The sequence below is a fragment of the Nycticebus coucang genome, chromosome 6 (assembly GCF_027406575.1).
Source record: "Nycticebus coucang isolate mNycCou1 chromosome 6, mNycCou1.pri, whole genome shotgun sequence".
Taxonomy (NCBI): domain Eukaryota; kingdom Metazoa; phylum Chordata; class Mammalia; order Primates; family Lorisidae; genus Nycticebus; species Nycticebus coucang.
The window spans coordinates 80,012,608-80,037,384 of record NC_069785.1 but is presented as its reverse complement, the minus strand read 5'-3'; the positions used below and the strand labels follow the sequence as shown (position 1 = coordinate 80,037,384).

At 37.1% G+C, this 24,777-nt stretch overlaps 1 protein-coding gene across 1 annotated transcript in view; it reads right to left on the bottom strand.

The window, feature by feature from the left end:
* The window catches only part of SCAPER (S-phase cyclin A associated protein in the ER), a 580,407-nt gene that overhangs the window by 95,198 nt on the left and 460,432 nt on the right, over window positions 1–24,777 (bottom strand). The window contains exon 25 of the mRNA XM_053594624.1: window positions 21,635–21,758. Within this exon, the coding sequence (XP_053450599.1) occupies window positions 21,635–21,758 (124 nt within the window). The remainder of the gene's footprint in view (window positions 1–21,634; window positions 21,759–24,777) is intronic.

Sequence of the window (24,777 nt, the reverse complement as noted above, 5' to 3'; positions counted from 1 at the left end):
ACTATGAAGTTCAAATAAGAAAAATGGAAAAATATTTAGCTTTTTAAACTATTACATGCCACAAATACACTTATTTAGCAACAACCAGCATTTGCTTCATGTTCACTCTTGTACTAATTCTATCAAAGATAGAGAAATAGTGATTAGTTGGATCCAAAAGGAGGATCTTTATGAACACAAGCAACTTATTGGCCAGAACTAGTTACATAGTCCAACTCAACCACAAAAGAGCCAGGAAATTTCATCCTATTATGTACTTTGAAAAAGAGAGAGAGAGAGAATCAGAATATTAGGTATACAGCACTACTGGCTATGCAGTTATATTATATTATATAATCAGTAGCATAGTTTTTTCCATTATCACTATGCAAATATTTATAACTAATCTATTTAACAAATGATTATATTTACTTTCTTATCCACATTTACGGTTTCACTGAGATAACCATTTATTTTTCATACTTGAATTTCCTAGTTATGTATCATTAATTCATTGTCATTCTTTCTGGTTAAAATGAAATTCCCTCTCAAGTTCAAACACATCAGGAATTGGTTCTTTTTCTTCCCACAGTGGGGACGTTGATTCTTCCTGAGATCTGCCATTCTCCTGCTCTACTATGGACTGGAGGCTCTCTTGGCCTACTGCACAGCTCTCATTTTGAGCTTGCCCCTGGATCCTTTTCATCCCTCCCTGGATTAGATAGCCCTTATTTCTCAGATTCTATGTCTTCTTTTTCTTCCCATATAATTATCTTGTTTTAGCATATATTCTAGCAACTTCCTGAGAAAGAATGTATGGGAAGAAACATTTTGAGATCTTGTGTTTCTGAAAATATCTTTATTCTAACCTTATACTTGACTAGTATGGTTGATATACAATTCTTGGTTGGAACTCATTTTCCTTTAGTTTCAAGGACTGCTTCATTGTTTTCTACTTCAAACACTGCTATTGAGAAGTCCACTGTAATTCATAATGTTTTAGTACATGGCCTGTACATTCCTAACTAGAGACTTAGGAACTTCTTATCCCTGATTTCTTGTACCTTGGTATAAGGTATTTTTTCATTTATTGTGCAGCAGTATTTTAAACTTAAAAGTCGTATGTTTCATTTCTGGGAAAATTTCTTACATTATTTGTTAATTTCCTACCATTCATTTTCTCTGGTGGATTTTAAATCTGGACTCAGCCTCTAATTTTTTTTTTAATATATTTTTTCTCCTGTTTTTTTCACCTTTTTGTGTTATGTTCCACTTTTTGGAGTTTAAATACATGTAAACTCCAAAGAAGTAGAGTATATTCCAAAGAAGTAGTGTACATATATATATATATATATTTTTTTTTTTTTTTTTTGAGATAGAGTCTCACTATGTCCCCATTGGAAGAGTGCCATGGTGTCAAAGGTCACAGCAACCTCCAACTCCTAGGCTTAAGCGAGTCTCTTGCCTCAGCCTCTCCAGTAGCTGGGACTACAGGCACCCACCACAACGCCCAGCTAAATTTTTGGTTGGAATTGTCATTTTGTTTAGCTAGGTTCGAACCCACCAGCCCTGGTGTATGTGGCCAATGCCCTAACCACTGAGTGACAAGGCTCCAAGCCCATCAATTATATTTTTAAGAGCTCTTTTTGGCACCCTATATGTTTTGTTTATATAGTATCTTGTTTTTAGTTCATGGATACAGTGCCTTCTCATTTTTGTGCAATTATACTTTTTAAAAAGATTTTCTTTCATTTCTTATATGGTATGTTTCCTTTAAAGTTCTTTCTCTGGACCCCAGGTTGAAGGTTTTCCTTATTTATGTGGTAATCTTGGGTTTTTTGTTTTGATACATTAATCCCTATATCTCAATCTGTATTTAAACCCAAGTTGGATACAAACGTTGTGTGAGGGGCTTCAAATTGAGTGATGAGATAGAGGCTCAGCTTTTCCATGGTGTGGAATCCCAACTTTCAAATTTATATTTTTTTCTCCTGGGACAATTTCATTATATAGAATGCAATCCTGTAGCCTCCAAACCTGGAGTCTGTAAGAGGGTGCCTGTTTCTCAGTAGTTCGTAGGATAAGGGGGCTGAATGTCTCACTGTTCTGGATAGATGTTCTCTGAATCATTCTGTTTTTGTATGGCTGTGCCTGGAGTGCCTGTGTCCTTAGTAAGTCTACCTCAAGCTAGTGTCTTCCAGGAGGCAGTCATTTGGCTCTATACACACATGTGGCCTAGGGCATCTAACTGCCTCTTATGTGTAGACTTTTAAAAAGTCTTCCTCTTTTCAGCCCCACTTGTACCCTTATTTTCTGAGATAGCTGGTAATGCTGAGTCTGGGGCCTCCTGGGGTTCCATGGCACAAATTTTCTTCTGCTATTCTTTTTCCTCCTAGCTTAGACTTTAGCTTTTAGGTAATTGTTTCTTAATCATCTGCTTTCTAGATTAAAAAAAAAATTGGCTTTTCTTTCCTTCCTATGCTCTTTAAGGGTTTATGACTTTATCTATTTACTAAAATGTTAGTGGGGCCTCTGGATAGACAAAATGCAATTTATGTGTTCAGTTGGCCACATTTTAAGATTAACTCGATAAATCCTCTAAAGACACAACTTTCTTTTTCACATGACAGGAAGAATATGAGTAATATATTTCTGGGTAATGTCAGGGTTTTTCATTCATCACAAATTTTCATATTCCTTTTTTCCCACAACTTTGCACTGTTTTTCATCATGACATATTTAAAATCAAACATTATGCATGTATGCATGGTGTTTCTTTAGCAATTTTTCATGTATCTAGTGTTTTATCCAGTAATTGCATTTTTTTTTTTTTGAGACAGTCTTACTCTGTTGCCTTGGTTACAGTGCCCTGGCATCACAACTCACAGCAACCTCCAACTTTTGGGCTCAAGTGATCCTCTTGCCTCAGTCTCCTGAGTAACTGTGACTACAGGTGCCTGCCACAACACCTGGTTAGTTTTTCTATTTTTAGCAGAGAAGGGGTCTCACTCTTGCTCAGGCTGATCTTGAACTCCTGAGCTCAAGCAATCCACCCGCCTAGGCCTCCCAGACTGCTCAGATTACAGGTGAGAGTCAGTGTGCCCAGCCAATAATTGCATCTTCTAAGAATATAGTTGAGAATCCAGAATTAATAACAGACTTCTGAGATACTCAAAGTAATGTCATTTATTTAACCACCTGTTCATCTAAGATTTGAATATCTCACATGTACATGGCCAAGGGAGAGGAGACAAAAGCATCCTTAGGCTTTCAATCAGACCCTACAGACTCTGATTTTACAAAACTATAATAAGTTGTGATTTCTTGGTTTATAGAAAAGAACAAATAATATAAAGAAAAGCTGTGACCCTTTTGGAGGTAGGCAGTAGCAAAATGTGACCCTAATTCTGGAGGCACAAGACAAGACAGAGATTTAAATGCAATGGCTTGGCAATGTGGGGACAGTTAGACTCTTTCATCTTTATTTCTTATTAAGTTATTCTTTACTACAAATCATTGTTTACTGCTGACTCTCAAAACAACAACCTTAAGATATCAGGAGAAGGTTAAATTATGGGGATTGGGAAGGAAGGACGCAAACAAATGTTTCTACTGTGTTAGATTCTTAAGCATTTACCTTACCTCATCTTAGTTTTCCTGGACTAAGAAACCAAAGTTCAGAGATATCCACCAACAAGCTTCACAGACAGTCGTGCAAGAGCTGAGGCTTAGACCTGAGCTGTTGAAGACTCTAAGGCCCATGCACTCTCCCCTACCCCACAATGACACCCTCTCCTGGGTGTCTCTTTTACTGAAGATTCTTTGTCTCTGGTGGAAGAGGTGAAAATTGGTCATGGGCTAAACACTGCCTTATTGATGTCTCTTTCATTAAAAAACCATGAATTCCACAAAAGCCATATTTTGGCCAAAAGAGTAAGAAAATATTTAAGGGCCATTGGGATAATTCTGGGTAAAAATACTAATCTTATTATTCAGAAACTATAATGTAGTTTGGGGACCAAATGCCACTTCTTAATCCACCCCAAGAAAATCAGCTTAATGTAAATGAGATATATATTTTCACACTGTTCTTACATTTTCTGTTTATAGCTGACAACTTTTGATTTTCTATCTCATTGGGCCTTTTTATTTATTTTTAGAGATTGGGTTTCACTCTCTTGCCCAAGCTAGAATATAGTGGTAGGATCACAGCTCACTGCAACCTTGAATTTCTGGACTCCAGATTCAGACTCCTGAGTAGCTGGCACTACAGGTGTGTGCCATGATGCCCAGCTAATTTTTTTTTTTGAGAGAGATGGGATCTTGCTATTTTGTTCAAGCTGGTCTCAAACTCCTGGCTTCCAGCAATCCTCCTACCTCAGCCTCCCAAAGTGCTGGGATTATGGGTGTGAGCCACCATGCCTAGCTCTAATTGGGGCTTTGTGCTTACTTTTATAAACACCATTGTGTCAGTTTCTTATAAAGTAAATACAAATTGAAAAACCTCTATAACAATGTAGCAGTTCTACAAAGAATCCTTATGGTCAGGGAGGAGTCACATCTCCCTTGTTGGGCTTGCTGGATGAATACTGGGATCTCAGACCTGGGTCTATGGCCTTTTCTATACTGAACAGTTGTGTTCAGTCATTTCACTGTGATCTTTCTTTTCTCTAATAGTCTCAATGAGCTTTACATAAAATTTAATCACCTTGTCATTGTTTTTCACAGAAAATGAAAATTTCTAAATCCCTCATTTAGTATTGGCCCTTGCTGAGAATAGCATTCTTTTGCTTGCAACTTCTGGTGGAGTGTTTTTTGGTCTTCATAGGACATTATTTTATTCTAATGGTCCCAGAAATTCTTTGTCCCTTTGTACCATGTATAGATTTTTTTTTTTTTTGCTGGGTTTAATTACTTTACAGCAATTTAATAGAAACCAACGTTTCATTTAGAAAAGAATTTCAAAATTGCCAGAATTAAGGTAAGGAGGGGTTAATCTTCAGTGAGACAAAAAAGCTCTTTCTAGTCTTAAAAATGAGATTGGATAAAAAAGAAACTTTAAGGAGAAGGGATCTATACTCTTCAAAGCAGTACACTGCACTGGTCTCTTTCATCTTGGTGGATATCACTGTTACTTGCCAGAGGTAAAATAACTGGTGAGCAATTTGTTCTTTAGGGGCAACTTTAATAGATGAGTTACAGACTTATGTGAGTTCTAATTTCTGTATATAGACCAATGCTTGAGTTTGAACTTACTTTTAGTACAGTTGTTGAGCCAAGGGCACACTGTCATTCCAAGGGCCTGTCCTTTAGGAAGATGTGTAAGCAACATCCTCCCATCCCCCTGCCCTGCTCTTTTGTACACCTGGCTTACCTAAGTCTGGAGCACATTCCTTACTGGGGTGGGTGGTCTGTGGAGGGCAGGGGAAGGTTACCTTCCAAGTATGCAGAAATGCTTGTAACTACCACCTGCTGGTGCACACCAAGCCTGGCCTGGGAAAAGACAGCTATGTAGCTTTTGGCCCTTTTAAACCTGTCACCCCTGAGGCAGAAATCTGAAACCATATTGTCTTTCCAAATGGATGAAAGGTATTTCCTTTAGTATATTTTTATAGAATATACTACTTTGGTCACTACCTTATTCTTATAATAGCAAAAAATTACAAGGTGATTTCATGTACATAATCTTATTGTAAATATTCCCTTTCCCTTCAAAAGATATTCAGCCTTCTTAAACTCTATAGACATTTCATATAGTTTTAGATATAAAAAGAACCTTATAATCAGGTCTTTTCATTTTAGCTTTGGGGAAACCAAGGTCCAGAGGAGGAAGGAACTTTGCTGAGGATATAGAAGCCATTAGGGCTGGAGTAAATACTGGATAAGATTCTCTAAATCTACTCCAGAAAGAAATCCAACATTTATTGGATCAAGCCCTGAGGCAAATGTTTTTAGTAAAATTAAATAGACTGTCATTATTACTTTAAAAAGCCAAGCTCGTGCTGCTTTCCTCTCACTACCTCCTAGCACCAAAGTGGTTCCAAATACTCAAGAACTCAAATGTTCTTGTTTGCAATAAAGAAAGATGCTTTCATTATTAGTAGTATAGCTCTATCGTTCTGTAACAGGATTCTATGAGAGAGAAAATTAAATTGGTAATGAGAGGTAAATCTACACAACTAACTTTTCGTATTCTGAAGCTGGGTTTAATGTATTTTCCCAGTTGTGCAGTGTGTTCACAATGGTCAGAATATGAATTAAGTTCACTGAGAACCAATAGAAGATTTTGAAAACTCTCAGCAGTGTCAGAGTCCAGAAAAAAAGAAGGCAAAAGATGTGGAAGGCCCCAGCAGCAGATACAGATGCTGACACTGCTGGCATCATTTTTTTTTTTTTGGTTTTTGGCCGGGGCTGGGTTTGAACCTGCCACCTCCGGCATATGGGACCGGTGCCCTACTCTTTGAGCCACAAGCGCCGCCCCAAATACTGGCTCTTTTTTTTTTTGTAGAGACAGAGTCTCACTTTATGGCCCTCGGTAGAGTGCCGTGGCATCACACAGCTCACAGCAACCTCCAACTCCTGCTGGCATCATTTTATTTCCCATAGCTACTCTGTCATTAAAGATACAACAGACTTTCTGCCACTGATATTTTATAAGACATCTATGCCCCAAATTATTACAGAGTAAAAATAGAACTGCTGAAAGATATTTATCTCAAATATTTATTTGGCTTGAAAATATACAAGGAAATTACATAAGAATGGCTAACGGTTTTTTAACATTATCTTTTCTTAAATTTTCTCCTTCGTTTAATCTTACAAACAATATTATGGCAATATTAATGAAGACATTATAATTTATCTTAAATATCATTATCCCTTCTAACATATTTAGGCCTTTGAGTCTCTGTTCACATATTTTATGTAGACAAAATCCTAACAAAATAAAATGTCAGCACATTTTATAGTGTATGCCCTAATGGTCATGATGCTTGGAACACTCCTTTGTAAGTTGAACCATACCATTCCTGTTCACTGTAGCACTTATCACATGTTTTAAATATTTCGTATCTGTCTTTCCTGCTATATTGTGAGCTACAATTTGTAGTCTCAGTGCCTAAATATTTGTTCAATGAAAGGATGAGTAGTTATTAGAGGCGCTGACAAAGTAGCTTTGGTGTGCTAACAGCACGGCCCTGGGAGCTGGGAGGCCAGGTTCCTATTTTAGCTCAGCCACTAGTAACAGTAACTGCCCCTACCCCTATAGACCCTTGCCAATCCAGTGGTCATTAGCCTTCTCTTTCCTCGGTGGCAATGAGAACAGGATTGTTTCTGTTTCTGTGTGTCTCCTGTTCCTCATCTATCAAATGAGGGCATTCAGCTTTCACAGGTATCTATTGAGAGTCTATTTGAGTAAGATGGCGAGCTAGGTACCTCTATACGTATTTCTTACATTAAGGGTTTACGGAAGCCCTCTAATATATCTATTATTAACTCCACTATGCAAATGGAAAAACAGAATCTGAAAGGTTATACCTTACACGGTATCATGAGGTCAGGGCATCGGACTCCTGTTTGCTGATTTACCCCTAACACCACTGTATCTTTCCTTGTATGAGGCTGAACTGGTTAATCTCTGAGGCCACTTTTAATTCTCAAATTCTACAGTCTGTAGGTCTTTATTAATAATGATGAATTTATCCAAGTAACCTCTATAGGAATATAGGCAAATACTAGGAAATGACAAAAACCAATGAAAAAGGAGATGGAAGCAGATATACTGATGCCAGAGAGAAAACAATTAAGCAGTGAAACAATTGGAGTAAAAAAAAAAGTAACACCTTTGCTATACTAGAGGGAGGGCCTTGAAGAATTGAGAAAATCAGAGACTCTTTTAAGAGTTGAAAAGCCCTGTGATGGCCATTATCTAGTTTATTCTCCCCAACAACGTGGGGCTTCCTTTATGTTGGTCTGACATCCTCAGCCACAGAATGCTCATCACTCACTCACCTCATGCTTATTAGGCCTTTCCAATTTTAAATAATTCTAATTGTTTACTGTGTTTAAGTCAACATCTTTTCCTGCCTCTACTCATATAGACCCTTGCCAGTCCAGTGGTCATTAGCCTTCTCTTTCCTCAGTGGCAATGACAAGAGGATTGTTTCTGTTTCCCTAGGAGAGCTATTCAGAATTTCACAGTATCTCTCATGTACACTGAGTCCCAGTTTCATCATTTATTTCATATATGGCATGGTTTCTGATCTGTTTACCCTCTAGATTACTCTCTATAGGGGGAATATCACCCTCTGTTTCTGAACACCATCTAATTATATAGTATGACTTCTCAACCTTTTTTATTTCATAGCATGCCTGAACCTACAGTTAAACTTCATGGAACACTTAAATTGTGTTGATAAAAAAAGTGAAAAAAAAAAAAAAAAGAATATATGTACTGTGCTTGGACCTTCTTTCAAAATAATTTAATTAATGTTCTTTATAAATTTTCACAGTACACTACGATCCTCTCACAGCACACGTGGTGGCCACTGGCTGAAAATCATTGCTTTTAGGTAAAGACCCTCTAGTCCTGAGTCTTTCCCACTGATGCCACAGAAAAGCTAGTTACCACCATATCCTGCACTGGGTAGCTATTTTTTCAACTGAAATACCAGCCTACTGAAATCATTCTCCGGCTTGATTCTATTACTCTTTGGTAATAGAGTAATTTATTCAAATTTGATATGCCTGCCTTCTATGCCTCTCATAGTCCGATTTCTATGACCATAGGGCTTAAGCTCAAAGGCACACAGCCAGCCACTGAACCCACACTGGGGAATATCTGACTCAAATGGCTTTCATTCTCTTTTGGAATGCAAACTATGCCATTTGTAAAATGGAAGCCACCATGGCTAATAAACCAGGGGTGGGTAGGGTATGAGAAGGAGAGAGAGAGAGAGAGAGAGAGAGAGAGAGAGAGAGAGAGAGAGTGTGTGTGTGTGTGTGTGTGTACACACGTCTGTATGCACGCACCTGCACCTAGCTTCTTATCAACATCAGTGGGGAATTCCTAAATTAATTATTTAGCATTTTAAAATAAATACTATCCTTTATGCTTAAAGCTGCCATTCAAAATCCCATCAATAGAAAAATAAGAAAATAGAAAGAGCCTCTTTCAAGAAGAGGCTCTTGCCTTATAAACCTGATCATCTTCCAATTTTTCCTATTTCAAAAATACCACTACTATCCTTCCAGGTGCAAAATCCAGAAACTTTGGCTTCATCCTTCCTGCCCCCACGTACCAATTACCAATGCTATCAATTGTACATACTGAATATCACTCCACCTTGCCACTTCAATTTTCACTCTCACAGTCCCTGTGACCATAACTTCTCTCCTAGACTGTTCTGATAATCTTCAAATTGGTCTCTCTGCAATCATACTTACACCTGCTAACCCACGTTACTGTGCACACCTGATCATACTTGACATCTTTTAGTACCATCCTCCTATATTGAGGATTAAAGTCCCAAATCTTTAATTTAGCATACTCGAGTCCCTCACTAGTGTAAACTGACCCCCTTTACCTCTCGCTCATAAGCATCCAGCTTTAATGGCTTTCCCTAGGTGCACTAAACTTCACAAGCTCTTTCCCACCTCACTGGTGCCCTTTACCTCCACTGGCCTCCACTTTTTGCCTACTAAATACTCGTCCTTGAGGGTTCAGTTCAAACAGCACTTCCTCAGAGGAGCCCTTCTGCTCTCCTAGTACCTGTAGTTCTTTGCAGCATGTACCACGATAGTCATTACACAGTTACATGCATGATGACTACGTCTCTAGTGTAGTAAAATATAAGCTCTATGAAGATGAGTACAAATCATTTGTCCCCATTTTATAGGTGAAGAAAGTGAGTTTTAGAGTGAAGTAACTTGTTCAAAATGAGTTGATTGTGGAGTTAGAATTTGAACCCAAGTGTTTTGATTCCAGAGGCTGAGTTATACTGCCTACAAAGGACATGATGAGGTACTTTTCAGGCGGCGTCTTCCCCTTGATCCATTTTTTAATAATCAAATATTTTCAAGTCATTTAATTTCTAGCTGACATTTAAAGGGCTTTCTGTAACATAGTCCAGTAAATTGCAAAAGACCAACAAAAAAGAAAAGTTAATTTGCTGTGACAAGTGTGTTAGGAGGGAAAGGAGTGAGGCACAGTGAGGAAAATCCACGCGTGCATCCTGTCTGGAGTGCTGGCTCGCACCTGCCTGCACATCTCCTCAGACCCCAAGACAATTCCTAAGGCAGCACAGCCTGGTAATGACAAGGCAAGATGCTGAAAGAACATTGGATTATGAAGCAAGGAGATGTTAGTTCCAGCTGGATTCATTTGTGTGAGTTAAAAAAAACCCCACCTCTATTTAAAAATAATTATAGATTAATATGAAATGGCAAAAAAAAAAAAAAAAGAGTGGTCCTATGCATGTGTCATTTACTTTTTTCCCAATAGTGACATTTTTTATAACTATAGTAAAATATCAAACCCAGCAAAATGACACCGATATAATGTGTGTGTATAGTTCTGTGCTATTTTATCATACTTGTAAACTGATATAATCATCACTACAATCAAGATAAAAATTATTTTATCACTACAAAAATATCCCTTTTAGTCACACATATATCCTCTCACCCGCATCTCTCACCTCTGGCAACCACTAATCTTTCCCATCTTTATATAAAATTTTACTATTTTGATTATGTTATATAAATGGACTCATTCAGATGAGATCTTTTGAGATTGTTTTTTTTCACTTAGCACCATGCCCTTGACATTGAAGCTGTTGCATGTGTTAATAGTTTACTACTTTTTAGTGCTGAGGATTATATTCCACCTCATGGATGTATAAGGTTAACCATTTCATTAAAGGACATTTAGCTGTTTCCATTTTAGACTATCATAAACAAAGTTGACCATTTGTATTTAACATAGTTACTGATGTTTTAGAGGTTAAGTCCATTATTTTGTTTTTTGTTTATTCTGTTTATGGTCTGCCCAGCTTCTTAAACCTATACATTTATATCTTTTGTCAAATTTAGGACCTTAGCTATTATTTCTTCAAATTCTTTTCCAATCCTGCCCTCTTTCTCTTTTCCTTCTTTTGTGAATCTGATGACCTAAAAGTTAGATCTTTTGGTATAACCCCATCAGTCCTTGGGCTCTGTTCATTTAAAAAATTTTAGTCAATTGTCAGAGAAATGCAAATCAAAACTACTTTGAGATATCATCTAACTCCAGTAAGATTAGCCCATATCACAAAATCCCAAAACCAGAGATGTTGGCACGTATGTGGAGAAAAGGGAACACTTCTACATTGTTGGTGGGAATGCAAGCTAATATATTCCTTTTGGAAAGATGTTTGGAGAATACTTAGAGATCTAAAAATAGACCTGCCATTCGATCCTATAATTCCTCTACTAGGTATATATCCAGAAGACCAAAAATCACATTATAACAAAGATATTTGTATCAGAATGTTTATTACAGCCCAATTCATAATTGCTAAGTCATGGAAAAAGCCCAAGTGCCCATCGACTCACGAATGGATTAATAAATTGTGGTATATGCACACCATGGAATATTATACAGCCTTAAAGAAAGATGGAGACTATACCTCTTTCATGTTTACATGGATGGAGCTGGAAAATATTCTTCTTAGCAAGGTATCTCAAGAATGGAAGAAAAAGTACCCAACGTACTCAGCCCTAATATGAAACTAATTTATAGCTTTCATATGAAAGCTATAACCCAATCTCAGCACAAGAATATGGGGATAAGGGAGGGGAGGGGAGAGGGTAGGGTCGGTGGAGGGAGGGTAATTAGTGGGTCCACACCTATGGTACATCTTATAAGGGTACAGGTGAAATTTACTAAATGTAGAATATAAAAGTCTGAACACAATAACTAAGAAAATGCCATGAAGGCTATGTTAACCAGTTCAATGAAAATATTTCAAACTGTATATAAAACCAGCACATTAAAAAAATAAATAAAAAATTTTAGTCTATTTTCTCTGTTGTTCTTTTGACTGGGTAATGATTATTCTTCAAATTTACTGATTCTTTCATCCATTCTCTCCGTTTGGTTATTGAGCACATCCACTGACACTTAAAATTTTGGTTTATTATAGTTTTCAGGTGTGGTATTTTCATTTGGTTATCCCCTATATCTTCTATTTCTTTGCTGGGACTTTCTATTTTTTTCATTTACTTTAAGTATATTTATAATGGCATGTTGAAGCATTTTTATGGTGGCTGCTTTAAAATCCTTGTAAAAAAACTGCAACATCTAGTAACTGCCTTTTCTCATTCAGGTTTAGATTTTCCTCCTTCTTGGTATGATTCAGTGGGGGAAAAGATCCCCTATTTAACAAATGGTGCTGGGTGAACTGGCTGGCAACCTGTAGAAGACTGAAACTGGACCCACACCTTTCACCATTAACTAAGATAGGCTCTCACTGGATTAAAGATTTAAACTTAAGACATGAAACTATAAAAATACTAGAAGAAAAACTCTTGAAGAAATTGGCCTGGGTGAATATTTTATGAGGAGAACCTCCCGGGCAATTGAAGCAGCTTCAAAAATACACTACTGGGACCTGATGAAACTAAAAAGCTTCTGCACAGCCAAGAACACAGTAAGTAAAGCAAGCAGATAGCCCTTAGAATGGGAGAAGAAATTTGCAGGTTATGTCTCCAACAAAGGTTTAATAACCAGAATCCACAGAGAACTCAAACATATAAGCAAGAAAAGAACAAGTGATCCCATCGCAGGCTGGGCAAGGGACTTGAAGAGAAACTTCTCTGAAGAAGATAGGTGCATGGCCTACAGATATATGAAAAAAATGCTCATCATCCTTAATCATCAGAGAACTGAAAATCAAAACTACTCTGAGATATCATCTAACTCCAGTAAGATTAGCCCATATCACAAAATCCCAAGACCAGAGATGTTGGCGTGGATGTGGAGAAAAGGGAACATTTCTACCCTGCGTGTGGGAATATAAATTAATATTCCTTTTGGAAAGATGTTTGGAGAACACTTAAGAGATCTAAAAATAGATCTTCCATTAATCCTATAATTCCTCTACTAGGTATATACCCAGAAGATCAAAAATCACATTATAACAAAGATATGTGTACCAGAATGTTTATTGCAGCCCAATTCATAATTGCTAAGTCATGGAAAAAGCCCAAGTGCCCATCGATCCACGAATGGATTAATAAATAGTGGTATATGTACACCATGGAATATTATGCAGCCTTAAAGAAAGATGGAGACTTTATCTCTTTCATGTTTCCATGGATGGAGCTGGAACATATTCTTCTTAGTAAAGTACCTCAAGAATGGAAGAAAAAGTATCCAGTACTCAGCCCTACTGTGAAACTAATTTATGGCTTTCACATGAAAGCTATAACCCAGTTATAACCTAAGAATAGGGGGAAGGGGGAGAGGGAGGGTGATTGGTGGGATTACACCTACGGTGCATCTTACAAGGGTACATGTGAAACTTAGTAAATGTAGAATATAAATGTCTTAACACAATAACTTAAGAAAATGCCAGGAAGGCTATGTTAACCAGTGTGATGAAAATATGTCAAATGGTCTATAAAACCAGTGTATGGTGCCCCACGATTGCATTAATGTACACAGCTATGATTTAATAAAAACAAAACAAAACAAAACAAAAAAAACCAAGTTTCTTAATTAGTTTACCGAAACTTTTTATATCTTTAGTAATTTCATTTGCTATACCTATCAATATTGAAACCAGTAGGATAAGCTTTCCAATGTTATAGAAGATGTGTTAATTTATTTCTTATGACTACAGTAGAAAGGCAATTGCAATTACAATTATAACCCGACCCATATTCTTTTATTAACTGAATTCTGAATGTAACTTTGAGAGCAAAGCTCCATATACATGACTTCCCTTAACTGTTCTCACCACATTTAAATTAGCAGTAGAGAATGTAATAAGGTAGAAAGGGTGCTTCACTGGGAATTTAGCAGAACTGAATTTGCATATTATATATGGGTAATAGGCTGTGGAAGTTTGGCATGTACCCCAACCACAAGCTATTCCTTTCCTCTTCTGAGGTCCATTGTCTTTATGTGTAAAATAAGTGGAGTGAAACACCCAGATAGTATCAAGGTCTCCTCTCCAGTTCTGAAATTGTGTGTTGTCAATAAGATAGCATGGCAGACATAAAGAGTTTATATTTTTGATGAAGGAAAAGGCAGGGAATACTAGAGAGGCTGAGCAAGTGCCATAGAGTGAGGAAAGAAAGAAACAAGATGCAGTTGGTGTCAGGAAGAGTACTGTCACCTGTAGTGTTGAAGGATTTTTGCTCCCATGTAATTAACTATGCAGTCCATTTTCTGAATGGAGAGTTTCAGGCCTTGCTGCAATAATGAAAATCTAACAGGTACCTGAATGGTTCTGTATGTGACCAAGTGAAAAAAAAAAAAAAATCCCCTTGCTGTCAGGCTGTACTTAGAGATTTCCTTGGTTTGTATCTAGAGCTTTTTTGTCACCTTCTGAAGAGCTCACCAACAGCCTCTTTCATGTAACAGTATCATATCAATTATTTAAGGTCTGTACACCACTTTTCAATTAACAATCTCCTTGGACAGAAAATACATACATAAAACTTATCAGCCTATTCTTTAAATATTTCATAAAGAACAGGTCACTATGCTTTAAAAATAAGACTGCTAATAAAATATTTAATGCCTTTCAAAATGCAATAAAGCATCAAGAAATTATAAATTTTTTAATTAAATGATTTTTTCAGTATATTCTGTGAATAATATTAAATGCACATAAAATTAAAGTCACAGAAATAAGGAGAGGATATATCAAGTTAGCTTATAAAAAGAGGAATCCTGGACAGAGACTCAGGAGACTAGGATCCAGGTCATGGTTCTGACATGAAGCAGCTATGTGATGATCCCTTTTCCACATCTCAATTTGCTCATCAGTATTTTGAACTATTTAGAATTTTGATCTTGTCCAACATTAAAAGCCTATCAATCTATTTTCAAATCACACAGCAGTAATTTCACTGATTTATTTATTAAAACTTTTTTTTTTTATTTTTGCTTTCAATTTCAGCTGGCTTTCACTCTTCTTAGTTTGAAGTTTATTTTATTTTATTTTTTTTCCGTTCTTCCTTTAGCAATTCTCTTGCCCTTGGCCTCCAGAGTAGCTAGGATTACAGGCATCTGCCACAATACCCGGCTTTTTTTTTTTTTTTTGGTAGAGAAGGGGGTTTCACTCTGGCTCACTCCTGCTAATACTGGTCTCAAAGCTCCGAGCTCAGGAAGTCCACCCGCCTCGGCCTGCCACAGCACTGGGACTACAAGGCATGAGCCACCACATGATTTATTTTTTAATGGTAGAAAATAGAAATGTACTCTCATAAAATTTTAAGTATATACTATAGTATTGTTAACTATAAGCACACTATTGTGAAATGGATCTCTAAAACATTTTCATCTCATGCAACTAAAACTTTATACCTATTAAACAACAAATCTTGTTCCTCCCATCCACTCAGTTGCCAATAACCACCATTCTACTTTCTGTTTCCATACATTTGATCATATTAGGTATTTCATGTAAGTGGAATCATATAGTATTTATCTTTTTGTAACTGGCTTATTTCACTTAGCATAATGTCATCAAGGTTCATTCACAATGTAACATACAGGATTTCCTTCTTTTTTAAGGGTGAATAATACTCCATTGTATGTACAATCACGAGGGTATCTGTTCTAGGATTCTGCAATACTCAAATCTATCTGTACTCAAGTCCAATAGCTGGCCCCAAAGAAAAGAATATACAAAAACTGAGCCTTCCATATATGTGGGTTTCACATTCTGTGAACACTACATTTTTGATACCTGTTTAGTTGAAAAATTTACATATAAGTGGATCCATGCAGTTCAAATTCATGTTTTTGAACTCTATCGTAAAATTTTCAGTGTACTTATTGTATTCTTCAGTTCTAACATTTTTGGGGTTCTTTTTTAATATTTTCTCTTTGTTAATATTCTCATTTTGTTCATGTATTGCTACCTGGAACTTATAGAGCACCTTTATAATATTATTTTGAATTCTTTGTCAGGTAATTTATATACCTTTGCTTCTTTAGGATTGCTTCTTATTATTTTGTTTGGGCCAAGTTTCCCTGTTTCTTTGTGTGTTAAGAAATTTTGTTGGGATCTATGCACTTGAGAAAATAGTCATCAATCCCAGTCTTTATGAACTGGCCTCATATAGGGGAAAACCTTCACTAACCAACCTGGCTAGATTTCTTGGGGGCTCTAAAACCTTTTAGGGGGATGCAACTTCTTTGGGCTTATATATGCAATTTCTCAATTAGAAATGTTTGCTGCTTTCATTTTCACAAGATCATAATCCCTTGCTCCCTCTGGTGTCTGTCTACAGTACATCATGTTCTCTAGTTCTATAGCAGCAAGCCTCCCTGCTCTCAGTTTCCAGCAGTATCAAAAGTATGCTGGCCTGGCCTCCTGTTAGTACTACAAGTCAGACAAGACATACAATCTCTCAGGCAGCACTCTAAAAAGCTGGAACCCCGGACACATACTCTAGTCTTTTTCCTCCCTCCCTCACAAAAGAGAAGTTGAGAGTTGGGTGACTTCTCCCAACCATGCCAAGGTATACTAACCTCAGTGTGTGGTATTGTAGGCTTTTTGGTGCTGGAGCAAGCTATTTCTCTGTTGTTTGGACGCAATAGCTACCAGGAATGCAAATTACACTGGTTCTCTCAGAGCTTTGAATCAGGTGTTTTAGAAATCAGTCCTATAGGTGGCCCTATGAAAAACTGAATGCATGTGCAATTGCCTGTCCCACCCCACCCCAAGAGAAACTGCAAGTCAAAGCATTCTCTCTTGGCACTAAGCTGTGTTGGCTTAGAGAGGTGATCATAGGTAAAGTGAAATAGCTGTTTTTACACATTTCAATGTGATTGTTCTTGGCTTTGAGACTCCCTAGTGTACTGCAATTTTTTAAGTGGTTTCTGGAGCTCTCTTACAGGTATTTTGGTTCTTATATTGTTAAGTATCTCTGTGGGGGGAACAAAGATTGGTAATTCCTATTCTTGCCCTTTCCCCAGGCCTTTTTATTGTCTCCCATGTGCACATTTGGTCTTCCTAAGAAGACACCCTGAGGCTAAAGTGCCACTATTCTATGCACTGGAATGACCGAGGCACAGAGAAGATGCCTAACTATCACTTATTGAATGATGTAAGAAATTATTATTAACATATTTTAAAGCTTCTATGCTTTACAGAAAATAATACACTGATGTTAGCTTTCATACTCAGGAGAAACCTGCCTAATGAACTGGTTTGCAGGGTTCCAAATAAGAACTTTTCCTAAAAAAAAAAAAAAAAAAAATCCTACTTTTCATCTATAACTCAAGGGGAAGAAGAAGCATGTATTTTTAGTGTCACATCACTAATTTACCTTTTGCAAACCCAGAATTGTAGAGGTTTTGCTAATATTCAAGGTATGATCAAAATCAACTTCTTCTCAAAAGCCTCTTTAATTCCTCACGTTAGAATTCGCTCATTCACTCATCAAATCGTTCACAAACACATACTATGTGCTGGGTACTCTGCTTGGGCTACTTTGTAGCTCTGATGATGTAACAGAATTTCTCATGGTTTCTCATAGTCTTTAATATTTATTTAAGCAATTTCTTCCTTCCTTAACTGTGCACTTCTAAAATGAAGGAACTGTGTCCAATTCACCTCTGTCACCCAGCATTTGTACAATGCTTTGCAAATGGTAATTAAAATGAAATACAAGAATGCTAAAACAAACTGCAAGAAACTGGATTGGAAGAAAAATGTCTTTAACTATCTGGATTTACTAAAGAATCAGAAATGCTGAAGTGTCTGATAATCAGGTGTCTTGTAAAGAACATGAGATCACAATTAATTAGCTTCTTTTATTTTCTATTCCTGCTGGAAAATGTGTCAATGACTATTTTTTAACCCCTTATTTAAAGGACACTAGCAAGTTAGTGGTCCATATTTCAGTTATGTGTATATTACAACCAGTTAGGAAGAAAAATGAACACTTTAACGTGAAATGTACTTAAATGGTTTCCAGAAACATGAAGATCACAATCACTGACTACTGAAAACCAGAAATACATCCTCTTCTGCTCACTGCCACAAATGTAGCCACAGCAATGTCAGAATTGACAGCAGTAAAATAAAGTAACTAAAGGAACTGAAGAAACTAGGAAGTGCCACGTATAAGGAAAGGAGGGATGAATGTGTTTGGCAAACAAATGTCCCAGGATTCCAGGTCCAAACTGAGCAAAATTCACAGAGCGGAATAAACACAGAATGTGGTCAAATCCATTGATTAAGAGATCAAGAGCTTTTACGAATGTCAAGAAATCTTGAGGTCATAAGCAAGGGAATATTATTCAAAGGAAACTTGGGCTTTAAAAGAAGAGGGAAATGACTGAGGTACTTACAGGCTCCTGACATATGACTGGCATTTAATAAATGACACCTGTTCTGAGAAGCTAAGAACTAGCTCTCAAATGACCCTACTTTGTGACATCCCAGGCAGAATTCCTGAACACCTTCCCTGGTGTTCCCACAACACTCTCTAAGGGCTGCCATCATAGCATTTAGTGTATGTGTTAGAGACTGAATGCTTCTGTTCCCCTCAAAGTTTATATGTTGAAAACTAATGCCTAATGTATTGATATCTAGAGACGGGGCCTTTGGGAGGTAATTAGGTTATGAGAGCAGAGCCCTCATGAATGGGATTAGTGCCCTTAAAAAAGAGGCAAGAGAACTAACTCACTGTCTTTCTCCTACATGAGGATACAGTGAGAAGTCAGTAGTCTGCAAGCTGGAAAGGTCTTCACCAGAACCTGACCTTGATGGCATCCTAGTTTTGAATTTCTAGCTTGCAGAACTGTGAGAAATAAATTTATGTTGTTTATAAGCCACCTAGTAGATGGTGTTATGTTAGTAGCTCAAACTAAGAAAACATGTCACCTATATTTCTGTTCCTACTCCTATGCAAGAATTTCTGGAGAGGTTAGAATCATATCCTGTGCTTCTCTGGAACTGGAAATAGCAGGTTCCTCATCATTATTAAGTAAGGGAATAAATGAACTTTTCCACACTAATTTCCTCAATAAAAACAGTTTTTGACAAGAAAAGAGTAAAGAGTCAAGTTTCTTTTCTGTAGTCTTCTTGTTCATTTCTTCACATTTCATTCTCTTTCATTACTTTGCTGTTCAAAATAATGTCCCTTCTTCCATTATCAACATTGGAATAAGTTTCGCAGAATAAACTTTTCCAGATGATGTGGTATAAAATGGTAAGAGAGTACAGGGTTTGATATATTTTTTTCATTCTCACTTTGAAATAATTTAAAATCAATAAATATGTTGCAAAAATTGAGAGTTACTTTCACCCAGTGTCCTCTACTAGTAACATCTTACAAAACCATACATAGTATAATTATTTAAAAGAGGAAATTAACACTGAACCAATAAAAGTAATTATTCTATAGATCTTACTTGAATTTCCCAGTTTTCCCATTAATGTTCTCTTTCTGGTCTAGGATGGAACTCTACACTTAACTGTTCTGTCTTCTTAGGCTCCTCCATTCCATGACAGTGCCTCACTTTTTCTTTGTCTCTCACAACTTTGAAACTTTTGAAAAATGATTATTATGTAGAATACCCCTCAGTTTGGGTTTGACAAACCTAGGTTTAATTCTTGGTTCTGTGACTTACATCTATGTAGCCCTGGGTAAGTTAACCTCTCTAGGACTCAAGTTTCTTCATCTGTAAAATGGAATAATATTGACTTTAAGATGCTGTCTGAAAATTAAATGATGCAATATATATTAAAATACCTGGGCAATAAGGCCATATAATAAATGTTAAATCTTTTCTCCTTGTGTTAGCTTTCAACTATTTCTCGTAGAATTGTTTTTTTCTAAAATGTCTTATCCATATTTAAATGCCTTTTTTTTTTTTTGGAGATGGAGTCTCACTCAGCTGCCCTGGGTAGACAGACATAGTGTCATAGCTCCCAGCAACCTCAAACTCTTGGGGTCAATTGATTCTCTTGTTTCAATGTCCTGAGCAGCTTGGACTACAGATGCCTGCCACAACACCTGGCTAGTTTTTCTATTTTAGTAGAGATAGTGTCTTGCTCTTGCTCAGGCTGGTCTCAAACTCCTGAGGTCAGGAGATCCTCCTGGCTTCCCAGAAGTGCCAGGATTATAGGTGTGAGCCCCCATGCCCAGTCTAATGCCTTCATTTGTAGATGAAACCATATATAATTTAGCCTTTGATTGATGATTTGCTGCCATCGTAATGCTGTGTAACGTTCAATTCTGTGTTTTGGTCTGCCCTCACTGCTGTCCCCTCTCAATGTCAATATATCTGCGTCTAAGGCATTTATAATCCAATTTCCAATTTTCAGCTTGTGATGTGTGGAAATTCATTTCACTCATATATTAATTCAATTACATGTTGAATCTCCTCAGTGCCAGGCCTGTGTTAGAATTTTGGGAGATAGTGAAAAGTTACTTCCTTTTGTCATAGATTTTATGGTTAGTGAGGAAAATGAACAAGTAAATAAATAATTCCATATGATCAATTCCATGAGCGATGTCATGCCTAGAATCATGTAAGAAGTACACTTAACCTGGCTTGGGGAAACAGGTTGGGGAAGATTTCATGAAGAAGGTGCCATTATGCCTCAGTTAGTATCTGCAAAATGTGTAGGAATTAACCAGTTGGAGGAGGAAAGATAGCAAAAAGCACGTAGTTTAAGGAAGAGCTATTTGATCTGTGTGTTGAGTCAAAGTAAATGGTTCTGAAAAATAAATCTCTTGTGTTATAAACTTGAAGCTGAGAGTGATTTTATGGCAATAGCTCAGGGGCTTAGAAATTTCACCAGGAAACTTCTGGTGACTACAGTTGACAGACCTAAACCTTGGCTATTACACTGAACTTACTTCTTTCAATATTTGTGAACTAAAATAAAATTTAAGATGACAATTGGCTGCTTGTTCCCATTTCAAAGTGTAACAGGTTTGTCCCTTTCCAACAGAGGAGTTTACTTTTTTCCTTTTTATTAAAGTCTAAATAACCAACAAAAGTCCGCTGTAAACTGACCCCTTCAACTTAACCTGGCAAAGAGGTTCTGCGGCTTTCCCAACTTTCTTCCTTCTATAACTCTCATTGCTGTGGCTTTAGAGGTTTGACTTTGGGTCATGATTCCAAAGCCCCAGTTTAACCTGGTAAATTTGTGATTTCAACAAGTGTTACAAGTGTTACAAGTCTATCATCCATTAAATGTCACAACTTCAAAGATGCTGCTATAAAATTTAAAAATTTTTAAGTTTTTCTGCCAATCCCTCTTTACTCTCCTATCACCTTTACTTTTCCTTTCTTTCTTTCTTTTTTTTTTTTTTAAATCTGGAGAGCAAACAAGCTGAATTCTTTTAGTTTTTTCCATAGGGACTATTTCTCAAACCTTAACTGCTTCTAACTCAAAGCAGCAATATTACATACCGCCAACTGGTGTATCAGGAGGTCCATTAAGAAGGTAATCTTGTTACTAAACAGAACATCAGTGCAGTTTTCTAAACAGTTACTGCAGGTGAGGTTGTAAACATTGATTGCATTGCAGACAGACCTAAAAGGAGGAGAAAAACATCATTGGTAAAACACCAGCAGCTCTTCCAAACAATTAAAAATGTATAAAAGACATAGCAAAAAAGCACCAGGCATGGAAGTCACTCTAAAAAACCAAGGCAAATACTATTAGGTGCAGGGCACAACAGCTAGACATAAAAGCTTATAATTTTCATCCAAAGCCTGGTGTTCACTGGTACCGAACACCTCTTGTTCATTTCTATTAGGTACACATGCAGATAATGGAAACATACTTACTGGTTTATCTGGTAATTTTTTTAATATTCTAAGACTAGATATCATCTTCAAACTTTGGTTCTTCAAATAATATCCAGAAAAAAGACTCTGTCAAAGCTCCTGATGCTGTATCTCCTGGTTCAGGATATAGACCAGTGGTTCTCAACCTTCCTAATGCTGTGGCCCTTTAATACAGTTCCTGTGGGTCCGACCCACAGGTTGAGAACCGCTGATATAGACAGATCACTGAAGAAGAGAGAAGTCATGAGGAGAAGCTGGAGGCTTTTTCTGTGAACAAGAGAAAGGTGTTCTAGGGACTGAACACCATACCTGCTTGGAGGCTTTTCTGACGTGGAGCCAGAGTGCCTGACAGATGAGGCTATCTTTCCTACAGGGTACAAAGTGGTCTCTGTGGGCTCAAACAGCTCAGGTCAAATGGACCAAAGAAATGTTTCTCACTAAGGATTAACAAACTGGTATGCCATTGTTCCAAGAAATTTTTGGAGCAATAAGCTCAATGATTTTTGCACTCTCCTGGGTGTTTTGAAGACTATGACTAAAACCTGTGTTGCCTGAATGATCAATATTTATTTTGGCCTGACTAAAGCTCCTGCTTAAGTCCTAAGTAAAAATGTTCTGGTTTGGTCCCTTAGGACCAATCCTCTAGGATAGTAGTTCTTAACAGTGTGATCCACAGACCAGTAGCATCAGTATCACCCAGGAACTTGTTAGAAGTGCAAATTCTCAAGCTCCACCTCAGACCTAGTAAACAGAAACTCCTGAGGTGGGGTCAAGCAATCTGTCTTCCAACAAGTTCTGTAGGTAATTCTAATGCACGTTCAAAACAGAGAACCACTGTTATATAATTTCTGCATCTTGACTAAGCATTAGAATCACCTAGAGATGTTTAAATAAATATGCTTGCTTGGGTTCCTCCCCTGATGATGCTAGTTGGGAGATGGGGTAGGTTTCTAACTTTTAGAATGTTTCAAAAGCACTACAGGCAATTCTGATGTGCAGCCAGAGTAGAGAACCACAGGTCTAACAATCACCATGTGAATATTTATTCATGCAACAAATATCTAAGTTCCTATAATGTTCCAAGCAGTGTGCTAAGTGGCTAAGACAGACAAGCTCTCTGTGCTCTTGGAAACGACGCTCTGATGGGAGTGAGATGATGAAGGAGCCCTGTTCTTGTATCATTGTCTGATGATTACAGAAGTACTTTGCTTTACATAATTGATAGTTTTCAAAAAATGGGCACTGTACAGTATACTTGTTAAAAGTAGAGATATTCGAATAAGACAACACCTACATTAGAATCCCAGTTCTTTCATTTAAGATTTTAGACAGTTACTAATTTAACATTTTGGCATTCATTCTCTCGTCTAAAAAAGCAGAGTAATAATGCCTAAGCTTCATGTGGTTGTCATGAAAATTAATTGAGATAATAGATGTAAAGTAATTAGGACAGTGACTGGCAGATGATTAAGTACTTAATACATGGTAGTCCTCTTAGGGCTATTAATCTTATTTAATTATTATTATTTTTAATCAATGTTTTAAATGAAATGGTAAAAATTGAATCAAGTTAAAGCATGCTACAGATGCATATTTCCAGGATAATAACAGTACCTCCCAAATTTTTTCATGGCATACTGGCTTAAACAATAAAATAATTCTAAGTTGGTAGAAGTCTGTTCTCAGTCTCACTCAATCTCTCTGAGGAGCGAACAGGAAAACCTTGGCCCACATGTAAATACACTTATGAGACACTGGAGGGTTTATCTAGCAAATCCTTCACAAATGTAAATCAGCCCCATTTCATTTATTTGATAACATGTCTAAATTTTCAAAAGAGTGCTTTTCTACTTAAAGAATGTGTATTTATGATTATAAGAATAATTAAAAATTTGTAAAATTTGTGAAAGCACAAAGAAATAGTAAAATATTATCAAGAGAAAATTCAGTATTTGAACTTCCAGTCTTTTCTTTTTCTTATAAATGTGTATTTCTATCCCATTTTTCCATTTCTTTCTTTCTTTTTTTTTTTTTTTGAGTCAGTCTCACTATATGTCACCCTTAGTAGAGTGTCATGGTGTCACAGTTCACAGCAGCCTCAAACTCTTAGGCTTAAGCGATTCTTTTGCCTCAGCCTCCCCAGTACCTGGGACTATAGGCACCCGCCGTAACGCCCGGCTATTTTTTGGCTACAGTTGTCATTGTTGTTTAGTAGGCTGGTGCTGGGTTCGAACCTGCCAGCCTCAGTGTACACTGCTGGTGCCATAACAGTGCTATGGGCGCCGAGCCTGTGAGGTTTTTCTGTAGAAGCATTACCAGATCCATTTTCCAGCTTCTGGGTGTCAAGAACCAGTGGGGTAAATTGTGCCAATCACAGGCTCACTCTATGGTTTCCTGGGTGTGGGAGATAGGGGTCTTTCCTTTCCCTATCTTGTGTTGGCATCAGAACGAGCAGCACCCCTGTAGATCTGTTGGTGTTGCTTTTAGTCAATCTAGACGTCTTATTCCAACAACTTTTTTTTTGCAGTTTTTGGCCAGGGCTGTGTTTGAACCCACCACCTCTGATATATGGGGCTGGTGCCCTACTCCTTGAGCCATAGGTGCTGCCCTTTCCAACAACTTTTTAAATGCCTAAAGTCTTATTTTAAATTATTTTCTGATTAAAATCCTCAAATTTAGAAATACTGCATAATTTTTAAAGGTTGAATAGTGCCATCCTATGGATATAAAATTTACTTCAACTGATCTTTACTGTGTCTAAT